This window comes from Mus pahari, chromosome 10, assembly GCF_900095145.1.
Source record: "Mus pahari chromosome 10, PAHARI_EIJ_v1.1, whole genome shotgun sequence".
NCBI classification, from domain to species: domain Eukaryota; kingdom Metazoa; phylum Chordata; class Mammalia; order Rodentia; family Muridae; genus Mus; species Mus pahari.
This window is the reverse complement of record NC_034599.1, coordinates 88181476-88206995: the sequence shown is the minus strand read 5'-3', so window position 1 is coordinate 88206995 and position 25520 is coordinate 88181476. Positions and strand designations below refer to the sequence as shown.

The following is a 25520-nucleotide window of genomic DNA, read 5'->3' as shown; positions in this document are numbered from 1 at the left end:
GTGTCCCACCCACCATTACCCTAAAGGCTGGAGCAGGTCCCCTGTACCTTATGTTTGTCATAGGATACAGAAATGTTGGATCAGGGCTGGAGAAATCTATAAAAATGTAATGTACTTGGTCTAGGGGTGGTGCTCATTGGTAGAAGGCTTGCCCAACTTGTTAGATGTTGCTAATACAACAAAACAGCTATAACACAAATCAAGCAAAACAAACCTAAACATGACGTACTCGGAAAAACACACATGCACAGATACATACTTGGTCCAAAGAGTAAGCACCAAGAAGTCTGAGATTCCATCTCAGATTGCTGCGCTCCAGCCACCTATAGCCCAGGTTCCGAATGTCACTTACCCTATGACCACACAGGAGATGGCTGTTCCCAAGAAGGCATACGTTAAAATGGATCCCAAGTTTTGAAAAAAGTGTCTCTAGGGAGAAACAGAAAATATTTCATAGAGTACATCTGCAGAAGTCAAGTTGCCTTCCTTTCTCTCATTATTTAGCAAATCTTCTTTGGAGGTCATGCCTGGAATTTGGTGCACATGGGCATGAAACTTAGTAAGTGATTTCTCCACAAAGAAAAGAGGAGAAAGGAAAAGCAATGAAAAACCCTAGAAGATGACAGGCAAGGGAAAGATAACCCATGGACGCAGCTAGACCCCAGAAGAGGGAACAGGCTGGTCAATGAGTATCTGGGGCTCTGGGACAACTAATCAAGACACAGTTGCCATGATGGGTTTTGCAAACATAAAACCTTTAACTTTTCAAATGTTCTTCTAAGAAATTTAACTGACATCTGGCTTTCATGTAGTATCCTGAGTTTTCTTCTCCATGCATCTTCTGAGTGCGATGCAACCAAAGATTAAAATCCTGAACTAAATAAATGCTTTATGCATGAAACTTGACATGATGCCTACTACTTAGGTAGGCTATGAGGAAGAATGACCTGCAGGAATCTAACCTTCTAAGTCGTTTCAAATGTTCTTAGTTAGGAATACTCCCTTCCAGAGTTTTAGGGAGAGCTGAGCAGCCACCACTGACAGCAAGAGGGAGCCTGGAGTCCACAAAACAAATCAAAACAAAAAAAAAAGCAACAAAACAACAAAATAAAACAAAACACAGCAACCACCAAAGCCTCCAGGTCTGTAATGAAGAAGCTGCCTAGCTACTGGCTTCTGTGAGCCAGAGGGAGGCAGAGGTGCACATTGGCAGTCTCCAAGGTGGTACCTGCGCAGCAAAAGAGCACCGTGTTCCCTCTGCCTCATTCCGTGGCACAGTACTACCCACCTAAGTGATTCACTGACCAGTGACATGGACAGTCAGCCTGTGCCTGGGCACTGTCTGGAACTAGCTCAGTGGCTGAAAACTGTGGCTCTCAGTGTGAGGGATCACAGTCGACCTGACTTAAGCCCAGTGTGAACTAGTAACGGTAGTTCTTGGCACACAGTCATCTCGGACTGGTCAGGAAACACGGGTCACATTGGACATTTACAGACCTCCTAGAGGGCCACATTAAATAAACTTTAAAAGGAGAAGTGGAGTTTGTTAATGTTTTGTTTGACATAGTATATTATCAATTCTATAGTTTATGAGGTCAGTATAAGACATTATTGAGATGATTTGCATACTGTTTTTAAAATGCTTAGTCTTTAATATCTAGGGTACATGTTAGATTTACACTGCATCTCACTTTAGACAAGCCACAGAGATCATTAGCTGTGTGCCACTAGGCCCTGGGTACTGGTCTAATAGATTTAAAAGAATTCCAAGAACATATAGTAACTTAATACAAAGATGAATTTTGAATATGTAATTATAAATTTAAGAGTCCCTTTATTTTCTCTTCTTGAAAGAAATGGTAGTTTATCTGTTTGTCAATCAAAAAATTTTAAAAAGAAAAAGTTTCAAAGTATTTTAAAAAGTCACTCAGGAAAAGGGTGAGCTAAAAGAGCCCTCTGTGAAAGTGATAAATGATATTTCAAATTATTAAATCACTTAGGGCAGCTTCAAAAAAAAGAATTCCAAGACTGTCAGGGTTGAACATTTATTGTGTAATCTATGCAATGCTGTTCTTACCATGTAGGAAATACCATAAAATATAACTACTTTTCATTAGTGTTGGCCAAGTTTTCGACTTAACTATAAGAGAGGGGAACGTTCTTTAGCTTTACCTTCTTCAGACTGTATCCTGCATGAAATATAATGGGAGGCAGCAAAACATTGAAGAAGATTTCTGGGTCAAACGTCATCTGCCAAAGAAGACAGAAGTAAAGTCAGTCGTGTTTACACAACAGGTATAGCACGTTTGTGAAGACTGTATGAAGGCTATATTGCCATACTATTAAATTAGCAAAGAGAAAAATAAGAACGAGGAAAAAGATAAAGCCAGGCAGTAGTGGTACACACCTTTGACTCTAACACTCATGAGGCAGAGGCAAGTAGATCTCTGAGTTGGAGGTCATCTTGGGCTACAGAGTGACTTACAGTACAACCAGGGCTACACAGAGAAACCCTGTCCCAAACAAACAAAACAACAACAGCAAAAAGCCAAAACTAAAAGAAAATATAAACTTAGAAATGTGTAAATATGGTATCACACAGGAAAATAATTCAGCTAACAATAACAGAAAACAAAACTCTAAATGAAGTTTCTCTGGGAAAGAAACTTATTCTTTTTACTTGAATAGTCATTCCTAATTTTATTTTATTATTCTAGTTTTTACTGTCTAGTCCAGAATGACCTTGAATTCACAATCCTCCAGCCTCAGCCTCTCCAGCACTGGGATTATAGGTATGCACCACCATGCAGAGCTCCTTTTTCATGGCTCAGTTGTTTTTAATTATGATTCACTTTTTTCTTACTTGGAAAGCTGTAATGCTCACATTTTTAGCTGTTGACAAAGATTTAAAGAGTTTCCCAAATAAAAAAACCATGTAGAGACTTGGTCTTCATTTTCTCTATTTTATTCTACTCCGAAGTTTAAAATATACTTCCAAAACTGTGGAAAAACACAGTTGAAAACGAAAATGCATTTTTCTAGCATTTATCCATTGCTTTATACTTGTGTTAAAATAAACTTAGCCAAAAAAAAAAAAAAAAGTATGAACTGATGTGAAGTATAATGAAATGAGATGTGAGAATTCTTGAATCCAGTATCTTCTGTACACTTAACAATTTGCAAAGAACTCACTTGGTTTCTAAAACTGTCCTACACTAATCCTCATCCTCCCCCTCTGTGTCTCTCTGTGTCTCTGTTTCTTTCTGGCTCTCTGTCTATCTCTGGCTTTCTGTCTCTGACTCTCTCTCTCTCTCTCTCTCTCTCTCTCTCTCTCTCTCTCTCTCTCTCTCTCTCTCTCTCTCTCTCTCNACACACACACACACACACACACACACACACACACACACACACACCTCCACCACCACTCATTTCGTCCCTAAGACCCACACACTATCACCATTCCCCTCTCTCCTCTCTGAGGTGGATCTCAGAAGTGGCTCGGCTGTGGCTCTATCTGACCTCTCTGTCCAGAGAGCCTCTTCTCTGTGTGTTCCTAGCCTTTGGCTTCTCCTGGTAGCGTGGTTTCTGGCGTACTCTGAGCAGTGACTGGCTTGCACTGCTTTCCCCATTAAACCAGGAGCTTTTCCAGGGTTACAGGGATGCCTCATCAGCCTGCCTCACCTCTGTCCCTCCCCGTGTCTAAGTATATATTGTACTCAACTGAAAAGAAGAGAGAATTACTTCTGGGAATCAAACCTGTTAAAATGGAGTGAACTATGCTTGGCTTCATCACAGGTGAAGGATCGTTCCGAGGAGCCTCTCCAGGACTCAGCTTTCATGATAGGACAGTGAGGCCACTGTCAGACCTTCTATTTTCCCTTCTACATTCTCAATTTCAACTCTGCCCATCTAGTTAATACTTCAGGAGAGAAGGTGCATGCGGCAGAAGCTGCTAACTGACCCTGGTCCCCTCTCACAAGCCCAATGAGGCACCCATGGACGCCATGCTCCTGCACCAGCGAGCATCTAGGCAGGTCACCTATGCCCCCAACTTTCACCAAAGCTTTATGGTACATCATTTTAATTAGGGCTGTCTTTATTGTGATGGAACATCATGGCTAAAGCAAGTTGGGGAGGAAAGGGTTTATTTGGCTTACACTTCCAGGCTACAGACCATCACTGAAGGAATTCAGGACAGGAACTCAAACAGGGCAGGAACCTGGAGGCAAGAACTGATGCAAAGGCCATGGAGGGATGCTGCTTACTGGCTTGCTCCTCATACCTGTTCAGCCTGATTTTTTTATAGAACCCAGGACCATTAGTCCAGGGATAGAATCACCTACAATGGTCTGGGCCCTCTCCCATCAATCACAAGTTAAGAAAATACCCTACAGGCTTGCCTATAGCCTACAACCTTATGGAGAAATTAATTTCTTAATTGAGGTTCCCTTCTCTCAGATGACTTTGGTTTGTGTCAAGTTGACATAAAACTATTACAGACATCAGTTTTCTACCGGAACCCCACAGCCCTGTGCTTGGGGTATTGTGCTCCACTGGCTTTCTCAGCATTAATTCATCAAGTTCTTGAGACCTGTGACAGTTTAGCTTATCTTTCCACACGAAGCCTAAGAGGACACTGGAGAATTGAGACGGTCATAGGTTGGCTGTCTGCATAGGTGGCAATTTCAGGGCCTATCAGCTACGGGTCTGGGATCCCCGTAAGCCCTCCCTCAGTCAGCAATGGGGACCATGGGTGGTTTTTAGCCTAGTTTTCTCTGTGTACCTCCTTCAGAGAGTTTTGTGTGTAAGGGAGACTAACTGAGCTGCTTCCAGCACAGGAGTGGCCTCAGTCATGCCCTCCCGGGGTTCTGTCTTAGTCACCATCTCACTCACATACATCCAGTTTCCAGCACTGAGAGGGAAATGTCTTCAGCAAGAGCACATCCTTATTCGCCTCCCTATATCATATGTAATTTATTCCCCATGAGGGTTGAACATGTTTTGCGGGGATTTTTTTTGGACACACTGAATACCTGGAAGGCCTTCAGCAAGAAAACAACCCTCAACTCCCTCCCTCCTAGGCTGTCAATACCAGATTGTAAGTGATCAAACAACCCTGAGAAATATAAAAATCCAGCACAGAGAAAAAAAATGGAGGAGATGTCTTCTTGGCCTTTGCTATTCATTCCCAGAGACATGGTGGTGTACGCTGGGTAACATTTCTTTGGGCACCTACATGAAAACTGAGGTGCCAATCTTGCATTGCTGTGACTCATGACTATGTCACTCATTGTGAGAGATGTACTGGGTTCCAGAGACGAAGTGTCAGACCGATTTCACAGTTGAGAACATGGAGGCTGAGCTGTTTTGAGGTGTCTTAGCATATCTAGGTCAGGCAGCTGGAATTCTAGATGCAGGTTTCTATCTCCAAGGCCTTTTTGTTTCTAACATTCCTCCACACACTGCATGCTAAAAACCTTACCTTCCAATATCATAAGTTAGTTAGATTTACTCTGCCTAGTACCATCTGAGGAGACATTGTCAAAAGTTTCTGTTGACTGACTGTGGAACTCCGGAAAGTTCTCCTCAGTGTGGCTGCTGTTGAATGAGTGGCTCCTGTCTAATAGGAAGACTCATTTGTCTGCATGTGTCTTAAAGGCTCTCTTTGTGTACTCCTGTACCAGACAGTGTGGCTAAGATCTAAACTGTAGAGCAGTGCTTCTCAGCCTGTGAGTCACAACCCTTCAGGAAGGTTGAGAACCATTCATCTAGTGCCTCTCTGCTGGTTTGAAGGCAGACAAAACTAAGTGGCTGATTCCCTGTGAATCAAACCAACAAGCTTTCCAAGGGACAGTGAGTTTTGTGAAGAAAATGACCCAGACTGTGATGTACAACAGGGCCTCATGGGGGCTCCTGAGAAGACACAGTCCAAGGGAAAAGCAGGGGCACAGGTGAGATAGATCTGATCTAAGGCTTTTAGAAACTGGTGCTTCAACATTTCCTTGTTAGCAGTTCTTAAATGTTCATTGTTAATAAAATAAAGATCTAGGACTAAGGATTTTCAAGTAATGGGCCTGCAAGAGGACTCAGTGGGTTTCTTACGGGGTCTGTGGCTGTGATGAAACATCATGACCAAAAGCAACTTGGAGAAGGAGAAATTTATTTGGCTTATGCTTCCACATCATTGATCATCACTGAAGGAAAACAGAACAGAAACACAGCAGGGCAGGAACTTGGAGGTAGGAGCCGATGCAGAGGCCATGGAGGGGTGCTGCGGACAGCTTGTTCCCCCAGGCTGGCTCTGCCTGCTTTCTTATAGAACCCAGGACCACCAGCCCAGGGATGGCACCACCCACAATGGGCTGTGCCCTTCCACATCAATCATTAATTAAGAAAATGCTCTAGAAACCTGATTATGGAGGCATTTTCTTTATTGAGGTTCTGTCCTCTCAGATGACTTTAGCTTATGCTGAGTCTACATAAAACGATATGGCACAGTGATTAAAGATGTTTGGGGCAAAGCCTGCGTTCAGTATTTGGGGTGTACATGGTATCACATTAAATAAATAAATAAATAAATAAATAAATAAATAAATGTAATAACAAACTCTTACTCAAAATTTACTTTTAAAATATATTATTTTTGTTAACATACAAAGCATTAGGTTTCCTTATGGCATTTTCCAAACAAAAGTTGTTTTTCCCATGGCACAAGGGCATTTTTTTCAAGATTATAATAATTACAACATTTCTTCCTTTTTCTCCCCCCAAGCCCTTCTGTACACCGCTTTCCCACTTGCTTTCAAATTCATGGCCTCTTTTTTCATTGTTATTGCATGCATATATGTATATACATATATTCCTACATATACCCTTGCTGAGTCTGTATAACTTGCACGCATGTGTTCTGGGATGATCATTTCTTATCAAATAATCAGGTACGTTCTTCCTTTTCTATACTAAAACACAAAACAAACAACAACAACAAAAACCGAAACTCTTCTATTTTCAGGACCTCCTGACCTGTCTAAAGTGTGGGTAGAGATTTTCACATTCCCTCTAGGTCAATGCTTCCTGAGATGGCCCCACTACACCGACATTGCTCTAGGTCTGCAGGACAGCTATGAGTCAAGCAGAGAGAAGCATCACTCAAGCTGGAGGGATGAACACACGGCCCTGACCATCTGGAGGAGGGAACTCTCAGTGGCAAGACCTCCTCACAGGAAAACCCTTGCCTGGGCTGCTTTCCGGCAGAAATCGGGCTAACTGCCAATGCAGAACTTTTCAATAATCAGAATAGTTCACTCTCTGCATGCGGGTTAACTACCTCACCACCGGATTATAGTTTCTGGAGCAGCGAGATGAGGCTGGCAGGCAGAGAGTGGCACGCAGCACGGGAGGATTTATTGGTGTATACAAACAGATTTGTGTTCCTTTCAGCCTAGCTCTAGGCTTAGTTGCAGATAAATCAGAGTTCTGGGAGTGACTCCAATTCAGACGATTTCTCAGAAATGGCTGTGGCAGCCTCCATTGGAAATTCCACATACCATTTCCTTCAGACTTGTTCTCTGATCATGGCCCTGGTAGTGAACTATCCATCTTTTTTTTTTTTTTTTTTTTAATTAAAATACTGGGTCCTAAGCAATGGGTGAAGGAGAAGAGCAGAGGCAAAATGCCCCAGTCAAGGATTTACATGTCTTTCAAAGACACAAATTACAGATCAGACCTTCAGACCCAGCCCATCAGAAAGTCTGTTTTCAAAGATAACCAACTAGAAAATTTCCAAGAACAGAAAGAATAGTCCGAGCTTAGTCCCCGAGGCTTCAGAAGGTTACAGATGCAAAACTGTGCTTGGGCCTGAGAATGCAATGAGTCACCATGCTTGTCGGACAAGACGTGCCAACGTCCCACTGACCTACTAAGTAAATAAGCACTAAAGTAACCACACTGGCGAGAGACCATGATGGATAGGGCCTAGTCCTTCCAAAGACGTCTTTTAAAAACAGTATTTCATCACATCTGACAACATTCCAGAGTGGTAGCTAGCAAATGCAATTATCCCTATTTTCCAGAGACGGGAGAGGGAACTAATGGCTTGCCCAGTGTCAGTCAACATGTCAGGGATAGCACTGGGAACTGAATGTGTACATATGGGCCAACTAAATGCATACTTTCCAAGGGAACTAAGTTCATACAATAAAGGAAGATGTGGGACTAAGAAATAGTTTTTTTGCTGTTGTTGTTAATTTGGGGAATAGTTGATTCCTTTGGATGAGTAAAAACAGCCAGCAAAAGGACATGTTCAGTCATCTCCAATGTTTAGTCATTGAAAACTTAGCAGGCCTCTTGGTACAGAGAATCTGAAGATACCTCATGTAACAGATTGGTACTATAAAGGCTATAAACGGAGAAAGGCAAGAAACCGCACAAGTGTGGCTCAAGGCTCTGAGGCAAGCTGTAATTTGGAGTTCTCCAGGAAAGAGCTACCACTCTGAGATGGCTGGCCTACGGGAAGTCTTGATATCAAAGCAGCAGACGAGCTGGAATTCGCAGGATGGATGAGAAACCATGCCTGGACCCCCTCCATGCAGAGACATGCTCAGTCACCAGATATAGGCCCCATGGGCCAGGGTGTTCCAAGCCACAAGGGAAGCAAGACGCTTTCGTGAGTTCAATAACATCTGGTAGCAAGTAACTTAAAATAATTTTAAATACCAAAATGAGTGAAGATATGTTAAAAAGCAGAACTCATGACCTGCGTGGATTTTCAATACCTTTCAATTTTAAAGGAGACTCGGGTGACCTTGTGCACACAGCCACAGGACACAGCTGGCGATGGCTCATGGATATGCTTATCTTTCTTCTAGCATGCTTAGCTTCGGTGTGAACTCCAGAAGTGGGGGGGGGGGGGGAAGACTGGGAATGCTTAGTGAGACTATGCCACAGCACTAATCCAGTGAGCTTGGTCTTTGTTTCCAGCCTCCCAGAGTCTCATCTCATTTCCCCATTTGCACTCTGTGTCTACCAGTTAGTGAATTCAGAGGAGCAATGAATTTGGAGGATTCTGGCTGCTGTAGATCTGAATCTAAATGAACGAAAATGCTCATGGCCCAGGGGTTGGAGACCCATACACAAAACACTCTCAAATCCACTGGTAATGATTTTTGAGCTCTCTTCACTCAAAGATGAAGAAAAGTCAAGATACTTTTATAAACAGGACCAAATATCAAATGGCTACTGGGAATACAAATTTGGATGATCTCCCAGTGGTATAATTTGATAACGACTGTGCAAATGTTGTCTACATACACTTGATTTGGCAGCATCTAATCTGAGAAATTTTTCTTTTCCAAATAGGCTTGCATGCATTGGGCTCCCACAGAGCAAAGAAGATGGTGGGATGGACAATGGCCTGGTTAGTACACGGTGACATAATGCACTTGAGGTGACGATTGGGAAAGCTAAAGAAGCAGCCTATGAATGGATACAGTTGCTTTTAACTGTTCATCAGTTCTAAAGGACGAGGGGCAGAGCTGCATACCCGGCATATGAGGCTGAAACTGCTCAGGACTCACACATGCCAACCCTCTTTGTCCAGACATGTCAACTGTTTTCTCACAGTCAGGTGGCGTCTAGCTCTGAATTCCAGCTGAATCCAGGTAGAAGTGATACCTACCCCTTCCGCGTGGCTCCTACATCTTCGATAACCTCTCTCTTCCCTTTCTCCCCGAATCCCTCTAATGTAACCTCCCTACCCACCTTGCTTTCCATCTCCACACTTCTGAGCTCCCGTCTGCTTCTCTACTGGCTGCAAAATGAGGCCAACAGAAAAGTCATTGAATGAAAGCATCAACATCCCAACATATACTTTTGAATCTTTTAAATGCTGAGTCATGCGGCTGTCTCACCTACTCATACAATACAGCGTTTTATCTCCCCCTCCCCCTTTTATAAAGCTAAGTCCCTTGAGATTAGTTTGCAGAGACATCAAAGTTGAGCTGGGTAAAAGGAAAACATTGTGGGGTTGCAGTCACTAAAGCCAGCTCAAGGGAAGGTTGGTGCTAAAGGAAGTGGCTCTGACAGAGTGAGAAGAAACAACAAGAGACAGACAGCTCTTCACTCAACAAGGATTTGCTTAAAATAAACCGGGCAGATGGCAGAGGGGATTAGCGGGGCTTAAGGTTGAAATAGAGAGGTAAAAATGAAAGAAAAAAAAAAAGGAAGAGACCTATGTTTTTAGACCTGGTTGAGTGACAGCCACTGTGTCTGGGAAGCGGCTGACCGGGTGGGGGTGGAAAGGTCAGGACCCCTCAGGCCTCCGGAGCCCTGGCTCACTGAGCCTGACTGTCTGCAACCCTTGGAGTAGTGTACTTGATGGAAAGGTCAGAGCCAAGGAGAAACACTCCAGAATTATCCATGCAGCGGGGTCTCTGTGGAGTGAGTGTCATGGGAAAAAGGGGTAGAGGACAAGGATGGGATGGGGCTCAAGGCGGGGGCAGCAGGGGCCAGTAGGGGACAGGAGACAGTGAGAGAGAGACAGAGACTGACAGAGATACAGAGACAGAATGAGAGAGAGAGGGAGAGACAGGAAGAGATGAACAGAGACAGACAGAGACAGAGGAGAGAGAGACAGAAGGAAACATAAAGGGGCAAAGACTGACGGAAACACAGAGACAGAAAGACAGGCTGAAGGAAAGATAGACAGAAGGAGAGACAGACAGACAAAGAGACACAGAGACAGAGATGACTGAGAGGCAGACAGACAAAGAGCTCAGCTGCAGAAGAGCCCAATAAAGAATTACAGAACGTTGCTGCTGCTGGATGCAGGTGCCAGCATCAGTGACAGATGCACAGGGAGGCTGGGGCTTTGTGTACATAACCTTGTTCTCAGAATAATTTCTTAGCACCACATCTGGGACACATTTTTCCCAGTTAGTCGCCGTCTATGTGAAATCCAATCACTTCAGACAGGGACAAGAATGCAAAGCTCCCAAATGAGCTGTGTTTTGCTCATGACTGATCTCTCGAGATCTCCCGAGATGGGTTGGGAAGGGACCAACCCGCCGCCCCACCCTAGCCAGATGCTTGTTACTGGAGCAGCAGTCTGAAGAGTGGTATTTCATGGTTTGGAGGCGTTGCTGATCCTTTTCGGTTGCCTTCCATGGAGGAGTGGGGACTTGGGTTATGGAAGAAGTATGCGCTGAGAAAACAGGCACAGTGGGTTCTTGTTCCCTCTCTCCTGGGAGTGGGCATCTTTAGGGGCCTGGCAAGTAGGGACTAGATCAAAAGGAGGGGAGAGGGGAGGAAAATAAAGGGACAAAGATGGCAAGCAGGAAAGAGGGAGAAGAGTGGAGGCTGGACGGGGGAGAGAAGCGAAGGAAAGAGGTTGACAGAGCTTTAGAAGCAAATGAAGTGGCGCAGGCATCGGCGCACATCAGAGATAACGACTGCCTTTCGATCCACTCGGGACATCTCAACTGTGGCAGAAAACACTCTTACGTTTCTCCAGGTTTTTATGCAGAGCCCTTAAATCTTGAATGGATTGGTCACTTATCCGAGATTAAGGATGTGCTTTACATAGCCTGGTGGTGTATGGACACAGAACGGTCAGAGGCAGGCATCTTTAGAGGAGCTGCCTCATCATATGGGAGGCAATGGGAGTGGGGGTGGGGCTTACCCGGTGCCGGCTCATCTCCTGCCAGGGTTCAGCTTCCCTCCCTAACCCCAGGTCAGCTTCCCTTCCTGCCTTCACTCTGTGAGGCAGTCTTCGGCTTTTATTGAGTGTAAAACCTGGGGCAATCAAGGCATATGTGCCAAGTCCTGGTCACTTGGGGGCAGCACAGGGCTGGAAAATCCTAAGCTACAAACCATTCTCCTTTATTTTATTTCTGATCGTTTCTTTTTTATGGGGGTTGTGATCTTTTAGATAGGGCTATGCAGTCCTGGAGAATTTGGTACTTGCTATGTAAGCCAGGTTGATCTCAAGTTTGTAGCAGTCCACCTATGTCAAACTACCTAGTGCCGGCAGGCATGTAACCACCCAGCTTACATCTGGGAATTGTAAGTGATGTGTGTCTGGTTGAAGTCCATCTTCATCTCAACCAGGAAGCAAAGCAAAGCAGACATGACAGTCAGTGTCCTTCCCCTTCTCAGACACATTCTTTCATTTTGAAATATGTTAGTAAACAATTATCAGTAGTGTGCATTGTCTACATTGTAGGAATTCCATAAAGAACCGTTTGAATCCTGGTGTCTATTTTTGACATCAATTTTGACATCAATGATCCATATTAATGAACATGTGGATCTTGGCTAGTGTTGAAACTGTCTTAGACATTCTATTGGATGACTGGATCAGGATTTGGGGATTTTGTTCTCCGATTGATAGTTGTGTTGATTTCTATCTTCCACCAACACAAAATACTGAGGTAGAAGTCCTCATGCTTAAGTCTTTGTAAAGTCTTAAAAGCCATTCTAGAAGTGGACTGTTAAACAGTAAACACCACAGACTATCTCTACAGATGCTGCTATGGCCACACCCACTTATACCTACACAGGAGCTTCTTAGATGATTTTCTTATAGTCTAGCCAACACTTCGTATTGATAATTTCCTAATTTGTTGGCAACCTGGTTGATATTAAACACCATATTGTTAGCTTTGTTTCTTATTACTAATGAAATAAGTGTATTTTGCTTGTTGGCCTTTTATCATATCTCTTAAGGGAAATTCCTGGTCATCCAATTTAGTTTTCCTTATTGACTTGTTAATTCCCAGAATCAGGTTACAATTCTGTTTTGTATCTTATATTTCATTCTAAGAAATACGTTCTTAGCCGGGTGTGGTGGTACACGCCGCCTTTAATCCCAGCACTAGGGAGGCAGAGGCAGGCCGATTTCTGAGTTCAAGGCCAGCCTGGTCTACAAAGTGAGTTCCAGGACAGCCAGGGCTACACAGAAAAACCCTGTCTCGAAAAACCTAAATATAAAAAAAAAATTTTCAAATACATTCTTCCAGTTTTATTATCTCCTTCAATGATTTGTGTTTTTAACATTGTTGATAGTCTCATAACTTTAATGTGAAATTTGTGCATTTTTAAATTATTTGAGTTATAGTGATTGTTTTAATTTTTTTCCATACTGCACCTATATTTTCTCCTCAATTTCACCATTTTTGTATTTTTGTTGTACAATTAGGACTTTAATTCATATGAAATATGGATGTTATTGTTATGAAATAGGTACTTACTCATTTTCTTTCTGCAACTGTCCTGGGAAGGACCTGGTTTTAAGTAGTTCATCCTTTCCCCCACTGATTACTGCTGGCTTTGTGGCTACTGTCTAATGCTTTTCCAAAGATACAGGAGGCATTTATTTCAATAAATATTTTATGCCTGCTATCAGAAAGATGGCCCACTTAGTGCTCCAGAATGTAGGGAAAGTTTTAGAAAGATGCTCTTCACTAAAATGTCACTCATACGAGTGACAGTTTAAAAGGAACACAAATATCAAACAGGAGTCGGCTTACTACACTGGAGTTTCTAAATATCTGAGAAAAGGTGTAAGTTTAAGTAAAAATGGGAAGGTGCAAAGTTTTAGAGCCTATCTAAACTACCTAGAAAGGAATACACATAATAATATAGTCCAGATATCTAGACACTTCCATGGTGGTTTATAATTGTATAATTATTTGGATTTTTTCTTTTCAAAATATATGCTTCGGTCTATCTAAAATGGACATTTTGTGACATTATCAGGAAGTTTTAGCGGAAATGTAATAAAATTTGTATCAAAATAAATAATAAAAATTACACACATTACAATCAAACTAGAACAGCAAAGAAGAGATTACATATATGTAGATATCAGTTCATCATAATTAGCAAATATGACAAACTATGTTTCCACAATGTTATTTTTATTTTCTAACTTTCTTTACATGTAGAGACTCAGTTTTTCCTCCTGCAGTTGCTCCATCCCCAGTAAATTGTCACTGTCATGGTATGTCACTGTGGGGATGGGGCTTTGAGGTCTCTGTCCAGTGTGCAGTCTAAGTCTCCTCCAGCTGCCTTTGGATGAAGATATAGGACTCCCTGCTCCAGCTCCAGGTCTGCCTGGATGCTGCCGTGCTTCCTGTTATGATGATAATGGACTAAACCTCTGAAACTGTAAGCCAGCCCCAATTAAATGTTTCCCTTTATAGACAATAAATCTATTCAACATACCATAGGGAGAAAAACTGAGTCGCTACGTGTAAGGGAAGTCTGAAAACTAAATAACATCATGGAAATATAATTTGTCATATTCTTAATTATTATGATGAACTGATAAATTGTAAATATAGAGATAAGATACTTCCCAACAACCTTTGCAGTTAAATATTGTGAAATGCCTTGTTCGCACAGATATGGACAAAAGCCCTGGTGTGGGATTTGCCCAAAGTCACATACCTAGTAAGCAACATGGTCTAGACTCCAACTACAGCTCCTAGTTTACTGACAGCAAAAGTGACTTTGGTGGAAGAATAAATAGGTCAACACAGTGAGCTCCTACGAAGGCCCAAATGTTAGTTTAAGTCTTTTGCATGTGTTTTCTTATTTGCAACGCGATGGCTCTGCACTGTAATGAGAAATATTTGGATTTTTAAAAGGGGGGAGATTGGACTTAAGGGGGTTACCTAGAATTCCTAAAGTCATGTACATGTAAAGCAGCATTTGAACCAAGCCATAGAGCTCAGGGAATGGCCTTCTCTTCTGCCCACTGAGGAAGACTGAGGTCACCCAGTCAGCTGCTACACAGTCCTCTCATCTCCTGCCACGCGTCAGGTGTGCCACATCATCATTGTAGCACCAAACCTGCTGCCCGGACAGGCTCCTGTCTTTTTCTCGGTCTCACACACCTATTTGACTCTTCACTAAGGAGACCTGTATGGCCTGGCTGCACCTAACGCCTCTTGTCCTCCCTTAATCAAATGCAGCCACCTGAGGAGGTGAATGCAGCAGCTGCTTCCCCCTGACCCTAGATGCCAAGACGTCTGACCTTCTAACCAACTTGATGCTGGTCAGACTGCTTCTGATCTCTTCATGGGGTGGTAGCCCGCCATGCCTCACAGTCTGTGGTTTGGAGGGTGACAGGACAAACTCTAAGACTGCCATAGGATGGACAATAAAGAGCCACTGGAAAAGAGAAGGACCTACCCTTCCATCTCTCCAAAGTGACATTCCTCAGGACCCAACACAGTCCTCCGTCAAGAGTGACTGCTTTTTCTCTAGTCTGGAGTTGATCTAACTCTTAGCCAACCTTGATACCTCAGGCCAATGACACTCTGCTTCTATTACTCCAGACACAGGGGAATCTCAGCCCCACGGTTTCTTCGTAAGCCTGGCAACTGCTTTGAGTTTGCCTTCTCCTCACCAGGCTCAGCTATGAATTGTGCGTACAGCTTCCCTATCATAAGATCTCACCAGGGAGCAACTGGCCTGGGGAAGCTGAACTGGGAGGGACTGAGTCAGCAAAAAGCACGGTCGGGGCAGGCAGGACGGAGGGTGTGGGAAGGGAAGGCGTGCACGCTGACTTCAGCAGAAAGTATGATACATTTTTAAATGGTGCATCGTGCAGGAAACAAGCAGTACCTAACTCCCTCCGTCGGCCCACCTCAAACCTCTCAGTCTAGAGGAAGTAAGTGCCAGCAAGGGCAAATGTCACAGAATGTTAGGGAATGAAAGCAGACTAATATTTACAATATGTCTGATACGAGACATGTATTTTCATATTTGCTTTGAAAAGCAAGCCTCCGCTATAGCTATCCCCTACATGACAGACAAGGAAGTTTTTGCTCAGAGAAATGAAGCTTAAATTCCTGTTCTGGGAGGAGCAAAATGAGGTTCAGTCCTGGGTCTCCCTGGAAGGCATAATGCACTTTCCCTTGTCATATTAGAGGGCGTGAAACTCTACCTACCGAAGGGTCTGTACGGCAGCCGTTGTCGGAAATGGACATTTTAGGGAAATAAAAACTGAGATGTTTGGATACTTCCAATTATCCTAAAAATATATTTGCTTAAGCAAATCTTCTCCGTTGGCAAATCGTCTCTCCTGAGGGAATACAATCTCATAAGCTTGGTTTAAAACATTTTCTAATATATATGGCATAAATATTTCTCTTGTGGCCCATTTCATGCTGTCAAATTTAACAGTTGGCTCACCAGATCCGAAAAATGTACTGACCAATCAGCTCACCGGAGCTAGGAGATGGATGCTTTCACATTGCCCTGGGACCCAGGAGTCCCACTCTGCAGTAACTGACAGGTGTGGTTTGGGGACATAAAAATCTGGCCTGAGGGTGTCAATACTGGGACACTGCGAAGTGCCATCTAGATTAGAGATCTCTCTGATGAAGACCTCGCTGTTCTTGCCGCCTGGGATGTGATAAGTCTATTCAACAGCTGCCAAGGCGACAGAGCCACTTCTCTCAGGGTCACACCCTTTACAGAACATCTCCTATCCAGACACAGAATAAGGTTTAGGGTTGAGGTTTGGTCTATTGCTATGGATCATAATACTAACTGTGGGCTCCTCGAGGACCGGTTGCCCCAGAGACGAGAGAGAGTCCACAGTTAGACCCAAGTGATGCTATGCAACCTTACCTCTCAAGATATCTCTGACTGGTGAATAAAGATGCCTACAGCCAACATCTGGGCAGGATAGAGACGGTCAGAGTCTTGGCTTCCTGGGCTTGGGTTTGGTTGGAGGAAACCATGAGGTGGGAGAGAGGGTTAGGAGTCAAGAAAGCATGACCACTCGGGTTGGCCAATTGGAGTTGAGAGCAGCCCAGTTGAAACATAGTAAGTAATAGCTTGGGGTTATTGATAGGAAATAGATTTTAATAGCATAGAGGGTTGATATCTGCCCAGATTTAGTACTGAAAAAGGCTTATTATAAATTAAAGGTCATGCGTGTCTTATCTGGGAATTGAATAAAACCAAAGGTAGGGTAGAAGCGCCTCATTCAGATTATTTTCCACAACAGTCTGGTCCATTAGGGGCAGGGCTGCAGGGCTGAGATGAGGCTGGCTCTGAGCCCCTGCTCATTGCAGAACCACAGCTTCCAAAGGAGACAAACCAAATCTTCGGCCTGTTTCTCCTCTCACACCCTTCCACTCTCAGACATCAGAAGTGCAATCCCAAGGTACTGATGTCCTGTTCACCAAACGTTGCTTCTGCTTAGGCCTCTGCCTCTCTGGGAGATCAATAACAACAGGCAGAAGGGAAGGCAAGATTAACCTGACTTTTGGTATCAAGCTCAGCCTGAGGCAGAACTGCATCCAACAGGGCCCAGTGGGCCTTGTAATAAGAAATGACCTGAGAGGCACCGGGGTGGAGCTCAGGGGCAGAACACTTGCTTAGCATGAATGAGCCTGTGGGTGTTATCCCAGTACCAATGATAGTAATAGTAATTGTAATCGTAACCGTAATCCTAATAATTTTCCCAGAAAAGAAAGTATATGCAAGGAGCAGTAGAGCATCCCCTCCATCCCAGCTTAAGACAAGCCAGGTGCCTGACCAGCATCCTTCAGTTAGGTTGGCTCTGTGTCTGCTACTCCAGCTGCTGAGGAGCTAGCAGGTGGCCTGAGGAGGACAATGGAGAGTGCCATGGGACAGAGCTTTATGTAACTGCTCCCTGGGGACCAGTGATGATGACAGTGCAGCTCTGTCAGTTTCGTGTTTCTGAAGGAGCAAAGCAAAAGCAGAGTCGGTGATAGATCCATTTTCAACTTCATCTGCTGGGGCTCAGCCTGTAACGGGACGCCTCCTTCCTCCCCTATTCCTTCAGGGTCTAACCTATTCCCCACCTTCTCATCAACCTCTCTGCCTCCCTTTTACCTGTCAGAATGTTGGGAGGTGAGACTTGTCCAGTCCTTTGAGTAGCAAAACCCCTTTCAGAGCCTGTGTGTTTTACCCTGAGGATAAACCTATGACACACTTCATTACAAAATCAGCAGCAGTTAAGACAGCACACTGTGGCAGTGAACAGATAGCCACTCAGAGCAGAAACTGGCAGATACCTACCTACACCATCTATTCATAGGCCAAGATCTACAGAGTATCCACCATGTGACAGATACACTGGGAGCATGGTGTGACAGAAAGCAGACCTAGGTTCTGACATCCTGGAGGCTTTGCAAGTTTGGGGATGAGAGACAGTAACCAAAGCATCATAGATTAAAACTTATGAGACTAGTGAATATAAGGGGAGAATGAACAGTGTGCCTGAGACTGTGTGCTTGTGACACAAAATAACTTGATTCTGTATTTCCCAAAGGTTTATCTGCTCCTAAGAACATCCCATACTAGGCCAAGATCCCTCGACTCTGACTCTACATCATACCATACCATACCATAAGTTTCAAAAGAATTTCTGTAAAAAGCTGCTCTGGTTTTCATGTCACCCATGTCACCCAGAGCTTTGAGTTAGAAACTTAATTCCCAGTACAACTGCATGGCTAGGTGGGGCCTTTAAGAGACCTTGGGCCATGACGGCTCAGCCTGAAGAATGGATTGGCTGTGTCCTCAGGATTGGATTACTATAGAGCGCTGCACTGGTTGTCTTCTATATCTATGTTACAGTAGCCTCCTAAGAGAAGAAGAGGTTTCACCCATCATGGAGTGGAAGGCATGGATGTGATGTAGCAGAGTTTGTGCACATGAAGATGCAGTTAAAACACAGGCTGGGACTGGACCACTTCCACAAGCCAGGCCCTGCCCTCATAAAGTCTCCTCAGCTTTCAGAATAAAGCCAGGAGTTAGGGACTATATACTCCAAAGGTGACCCTCTGAGGGACCGTTCTAGATTCAAACCCTAACAAGTGTGTTGCAGGAAGATGGATGAGTTGTGGTCCCTTTTCCCTTCCTCCTCCTCCTTCCACTTGATGGCTTTTATGCTGACTGTAGGAAAAGCCCGCACTAGGTGGGTGCCTTGAGCTTTGGTTTCCAACCCTCAGAACGATGAGTTAAGTTTACCTCCATTTATAAGTTATCTTATCTGGTTATCTGGTTATGTTCCATTGCCAAGGCTTGGAATGGTCCAAGACAGAACTGGTAAAAGTAATAACGGTTCTCATAAAATATGTGGCATTGCTGATCCCTAAAGCGAGGTGTCCCATGTTCTACAGAGTAGTAGCAAGGAAAAGAGATTTCATATTTTGATTTTGGCTAATCCTTGACTTTTTTTTTTTTTACTTTTATATATGTGTTATAATGTATGGCGTTGTCTGCATGGAATTTGTAAACAAATAGGATTAAAGTAGGTGCACGGGGATTTTACTGAGTTTGTGTTTACTGTTATGGTTTGGGTATGGTCATATTGTGACAGAAGGTTGTTTCCCAGGGTCACTTCGACAGAATGTGGATCCTGTGGAAAGTGGATTCTAGGATCTGAGGTACTTCTCATGCAACCCCCTCAAGTTCTTTAGAAATGTCTCTTACAGGAAGAGGAAAGCCGGGTCAGATGCACCCCCACCACCCCTCTGCTCCTGTTTGAGATGTGACCATCTTTTCCTGAACGTCGTGCCACTGTGAAGTGATACCATCTGCTGCCCTCACCTCAGACCAACCCAGCGGGACTGCTTCTTTATAACAATTCACAAGTTATAAATTTTGAAAATAAACTTCCTTATTTACAACAAGTATTCTCTTAACTAAGGGTTAAATGAAAGCAGCTGATTGTCCAGGCAGCCTCAGGGCCCTCTCTGCAAGCTTGAGCTGCACTGGGGTCCTCTTCTGCCAAGACTGGTCAAGATGGAGAGACAGGAATCACCACAGCTTGTTTCTGTAGAATGGGAAAGGCGGATAAAACCTACTGCAGCGTGAGTAGTGGGCCAAAGCTTCTCCAAGTCCTGAGGGCGATTAATCACCCTGGGGCTCTCTCCCTCCCAAAGTCTCTAGAAAAGCTTTACAGGAGAAGATCGTCCCCTGGACTTCCTGTACCCTTCCCAAGAGTGCTCCACTGTTAACTGCACATATTTATCTCCTGACTTTGCCTGATCAAACTGTTCCTATTGCCAGAAGAGCTCTGGCCCTGGCCTCTGTGCAAGAATGTTTGTCACACGGTGAAAGACTGGAAGGCTCGCAGATAAACATGTAAGAATCAAAAGGGAAATGTGGACAGTGAGAAAAGCAGACTTAATTAACCGATTTGCTTAAAGGGTAGAGCCGAATTAAAGCCATACAATTAGCCGTGTCTGTAAGTCTTGTTTGCTTGTCTTTAACATTCTTAAGAGTCATAGTCACATAGTAGCTCTGTGACCTACTGGGAGGGAATCAGATTCTCTTTTTTTTTTTTTTGAAACAATAGCACATTTTTTACTCAGCAGTATACAGAACCCCAAACCACTTCCCTTAAGCAACTGATAGTGTCACTTTTCAAACAGGAAGTGAAGACTTAGCAGAATTTTCACGGAGGAGCTTCCTTGGTCGGTTCACTGTAGTCATCTGATTTATGGGGGGGTAGAAGCGATAAATTTAACTGTGCTGACAACTTTTGAAACGGGACTAGATCTGCACGACATCCCAGTTCGATGCACTACCCGCCCTTGCAGCTCAGCAGTGTAAATACATAACGTGCTAACACACATGGACATATTCATGATGAGATGCATTAAAGCTGTGCGTTTCCCCCTGTAATCCAACTCCTTCTCCATTCTTCCCATCCCCCTTCCTATGAACTCACTGGGGAATACCAAGTTGTGCCCCCTTCTTCTGACCCCCACCTGTCCTTCCCCTCCACCTGCCCCTGGGTCACCACACAAGTGCTGTCTCTGCTTTTGCTTTATTTCCTGCCAGCTGCAGCCAAACTAAACCTTTGCCTTTGTTAACATCCCCCTTCCCTGCTGACTAGAGTGAACACGGCCAACCTGGTGTTCAGTGGCTGCCATAGTCGAGATCTGCCCTCAGTTCCACCCCTATGTTTTCTGGTCTTCCATACATCCAAAAAATAGAAAATGCTTCATTTCCTGGAATATGTATTGCTTTTCCCACTTGTATACCATGCCCCTCCCTCTGGCTGGGATGTCTTCCCACCCTCACCCCATCCTCTCCCACACAATTGCATCCAGAGTCCATCAGGATTCTTCCTTGTAAGCCTTCCTGACAGCCTAACACCCACCGCAGCACAGCAGCACTTCTGAGTGCCTGGGGGTCTTGTACAAACCTCTGGTACCTGCACTTTAGTATTACAGTGTTACCCCGGGACTATTTTCCTCCGGCTTACCAGTAAGTACCCTCCTAGAAATCATGTCTATTTCAGAAGTGTAACTGTGGGGACTCAGTCCATTGAAGAGCAGAGAATAAATGAAGGAAACATTAGCAATAGACAAGGGCAGTTGCTGGTTGTTTGGGTCACATCTGGGGCTTTCACATGCTGGTCAAGCTCTTATCACCAAACTACATCCCCACCCCTGATGGTTGGGTTGTTTGTTTGTTGTTTTTACTGGTTGTTTGTTTGTTTGTTTTTACTTTTCAAATTTCCATTTCCTCTTCAAAAGAAAAAAATTAAACTTCCTATTCATATGAAAGTGAAAAATGTTTATTTAGTCCTAAATAACTGTAACAAATTCACATTTGTAAAGCCATAATATAATATAATATAATATAATATAATATAATATAATATAATATTGGCCCCAAAGGTTAAAATTAAAGATACCTTGGATCCACAGATGAACTTTGGCAAATGGTGTTGAGAATCAAACGTTACAGTGCAGGACAGGACAGCAACAGCCAGCTGCTCTGAGTGTGCCTTTCTCATGGCATAGGCAGTACTGGTTTCACTTGCCAGATACCCATTTTCTGTCCTACATTTTTACCTGTGTTGAGCATGAAGAGAACGGCTTAGCATACGGTACTTCCTGAAGTCTACCTTCAGCAGAAGCACACAGTACACTGCTGCTGCTCTGAATGCCAATAGCCCTCAATTTTCCAGCTTTATCCTTTCCTATTGGAAGGAGTTCATGAAGGGACAGAGATGTGCTCTGTTTCCAAGTACCACCAGGGCCTAACCACCCCAGAAATGCACCTGCTTTTAGAAAACCTTCTGAGAGGTGGTGGCACTACACGGGAATTCCTTCCAGACTCACCAAATCCTTGGCATTCCAGCTAGGCTTCAAACTCAATTCTTCTAAGTGTAAAACTGACTATCAAGTCCTAATGTATAGAAACCAAGGCTGAATACTCATTCAGCACATGCCAAGAAGGAAGGAGATACAGAGAAGCTCTGTGATGGCTTCAGTGCCCCACTCTGTGGGACTTCTCCTGAACTCTTCCCAGAATTGCCCACCTCCTACTGCCTGAGAAGCTAAAATTCCTTAGGCCTCAGCCCCTTCTTTATGAGCCTGGCCAGTGTGTGGTACAATAAGTGGTCAGGACTCAGGATCAAGGGCTGAGTCCTGGTGTAACTTCTTCCCACCAGCACCAGAGTCTGGCCCATTGTATAATCTCTGTGGGTACAAATTATTTTTATATCTTCATATGCACAACATAAGGGGTACTAAAGGAAAGGCCAACCGGAGACTGCCCTACCTTGGGATCCAGCCTATATGCAGACGGCAAACCCAGACGCTATTGCTGATGCCAAGAAGTGCATGCTGACAGAAGCCTGGTATAGCTGTCCCCTGAGAAGCTCAGCCAGAGCCTGACCAATACAGATGAGGATGCTCGCAGCCAACCATCATACTGAGTACGGAGTCCCCAATGGAGGAGTTAGGGGAAGGAATGAAGCAGCTGAAGGGGTTTACAGCCCCATAGGAAGAAGAACAATATCAACAATCAGATCCTCCAAAACTCCCAGGGACTAAACCACCAACCAAAGAATACACATGGGGAAACCCATGGCTCCAGCAGCAGTGTGGCCCTGCAGTGTCAATAGCAGCGAGAGCACTGGGAACAGTGGGAGCAGTATTAGCTGGTGCTCTTGGAATAAAAATCTCATTTAAAATAAAACAATCCTACAGACACGTCTCAGTCTTTCCACTTAAGAGTGAGAGTTGACCAGACCCTACCAAAAACTTCAGAGAGTAGAGGGATAGAGAGTGACAGGGGGACGCTGATCAGTGAGAGCTACCTAGTTTCTCTTCCTGTCACTATGATAGAATATGCTAATGAGAGTAGCTTAAAGGGGAAGCAATGCATTCTGGCTACAGTTCAGAGTGACAGTCCATCACAGTGGGGAGGTCATGGAAGCAGAAACAACTGGTCACATTGCGTCCACAGTCAAGAAACAGAGAGCATGAATGCTCAGCTGCCTTTCTCTCCTTTTATATGGTCTGGGACCCAAGACCAGGAAGGATAGAACTTCCCTCCTCAATTAATGTCATCCATCCCTCAGAGTCATACCCAGGGATGAAATCATCCCTAGGGCGTTCATATAGCAGTGGTTATATGTGGGTTATATGTTACCCCTTAATACAGTGCCTCATGTTGTGGCAACCCCCACACCCCCCCCCAATCCTAAAATTACTTTGATCAGCATTTCATGCTGCTACTTCAGAACTGCAATTCTGCTGCTGTTAAAATCGTGGTGTAAAATATTTTTTGAGATGGAAGTTTGCCAATGGGGTTGGAACCCACAAGTTGAGAACCACTGGCCTAGAGGCTCATATCCTAGGTGACTCCAAATCCTGTGAAGCTGACAATGATCACCACAGGTAAGACAGGATTAAGAATTTCTTGGGCTGGAGGAGTTGCGGGGGTGACTCAGTGGTTAAGAGCATCACTGGTCTTTTGGAAGACCCGAGTTTGATTCTTAGCACGCACGTCAGGTGACTCACAGCTGTAACTCCAGCTTTAGGGGCATCTAGCACCTCTGACCTTTAACTTCCAAGGGCACTTATGTTCACATCCACACCCACATCCCCATCCATACAGTTGGGTTTTTAAAAAAGAATGTCTGTTGTACTTTGGCTCTTCAGTAGGGTAGTTACAGAGAACAGTAACATACCTACTGCACAGTTTAATCAACGAGAAACAGGGTTGTGGTTATTTCTGCCATGAAGATATAGTAAATGTTTGAGATGATGGGAATATTTAGTGTTATTTGAGTGTATTATGCAACGTATATGTATATGAAAACATCACATGGAACCCCACTGATATGCAATTTTATGGTTTTATGTAGCATTTAAAAAAAAATAACAAAGTGTAACAATCTGAGGGGATTGATCTTCAGTTAAGAGCAGCTGTTGCTCCCATATGGAAGCTTACAACTATCAGTAACTCCACTTCCAGAGGATATGACCCCCTTCTGATCTCTGCAACACCAGGCATTCATGTAGTGCATATACATATGTGCAATCAAAACACAGAAAATAAAATAGATATACCTCTAGAATTTTTTTTAAAGGAAAGCTGGGGACTACAGTAATTTAAGTAAGAGAAATGACCAACCATGTGGCCCATGTAACTTCTGTATAAGCCTTCTATGATTGGATCCTTTTACGGGGGTCTCTTTTCATCTAACAAAGTAACCGATTGATATAAACAGATGCATACAGTAGAGAACCCAAATAGAAGCCAAGCCAAGAGCTATACATTTCTACATACCCAATAGGGTCTGCTCATATTGTCACATGAGCAACAAACATAAAGTAAGTCATACTCCTAACTATTTAAGAGCAAACTCCAGTCCCCTTAAAGTCATCTGTTACAGTAAGGACTCTAGGAGATGTCCTGTTCTCCACCAGCAGAGAGGAGAATATTTGCCCTGGGCACAGAGTCACCGACTACAAACCCTAGGCTCTTGAAATGCTAAATACTGACCCTGACTCAAGGGTTCATGGCTTAGAAGTGTATGTAGAAGATGTTTGAGCTATGCAATATTTAAAACCATCCTAGGAACACAGATCATAATCTGACCACTTAAAGAAATATTTTCATCTGTTGCTCTAAGTTTTCAACAGCAAACTCTTGGTTGTGGCTGCTGATAAAGAAATTACTATATCAGAGCACACTACCAAAATCCTGGGCAGGTATTTACAGGCAGTCATGTTAGAGAACAAAATTGCTATGGCAACAGAAATAATTCTGGCATCCTTGGAGAATCAACCTGTCTGGAGTATTGCTGTGTAGAAATACAGACAAAATTGGGTGGGAACAGGAGAAAAGTAATTTATATCCTGGAAATGCCAAATGTAAAACTGCCCAGGTGTGCTGGTATATGCTCATGAGCCTAGTAGTCCTTGGGAGGCTAAGGCTGACTGTGACTTCAAGGTAGCCTGGGCTACATAGAGAGATCTTGAAACATTAGGGTGCATGGGGAGACCTTGGCTCAAAATAAGTAAGCAAATAAAACTGAAAAGTGTTTTTAAATTAATATACTGTATTGTTAACACAGTATATAAAATTATTTTTGATAAATAATTTTCTATTATCCCCATGGATAAAGAGAATCATATGACTGAGATCATTTGGAGCATAAGATCTGGAAGTTGCTCCATTTATTACAGAAGTGTATTATTTAGCTGCCTTGCTGTGTG

General features: G+C 43.7%; 1 protein-coding gene and 1 long non-coding RNA gene across 2 annotated transcripts in view; one reads left to right on the top strand and one right to left on the bottom strand.

Annotated features, from left to right (window-relative positions):
• The window catches only part of Slc9a9 (solute carrier family 9 member A9), a 539646-nt gene that overhangs the window by 498253 nt on the left and 15873 nt on the right, over nucleotides 1-25520 (bottom strand). Inside the window, exons 3-4 of the mRNA XM_021206677.1 lie at nucleotides 2173-2250; nucleotides 353-429 (exon numbers count right to left, since the gene is read on the bottom strand). Coding sequence (XP_021062336.1) covers nucleotides 353-429; nucleotides 2173-2250 — 155 coding nt within the window. The remainder of the gene's footprint in view (nucleotides 1-352; nucleotides 430-2172; nucleotides 2251-25520) is intronic.
• LOC110327599 lies at nucleotides 10274-16705 on the top strand. The gene is made up of 2 exons (XR_002380841.1): nucleotides 10274-10437; nucleotides 15133-16705. It is a non-coding gene; the product is annotated as an uncharacterized LOC110327599 (long non-coding RNA).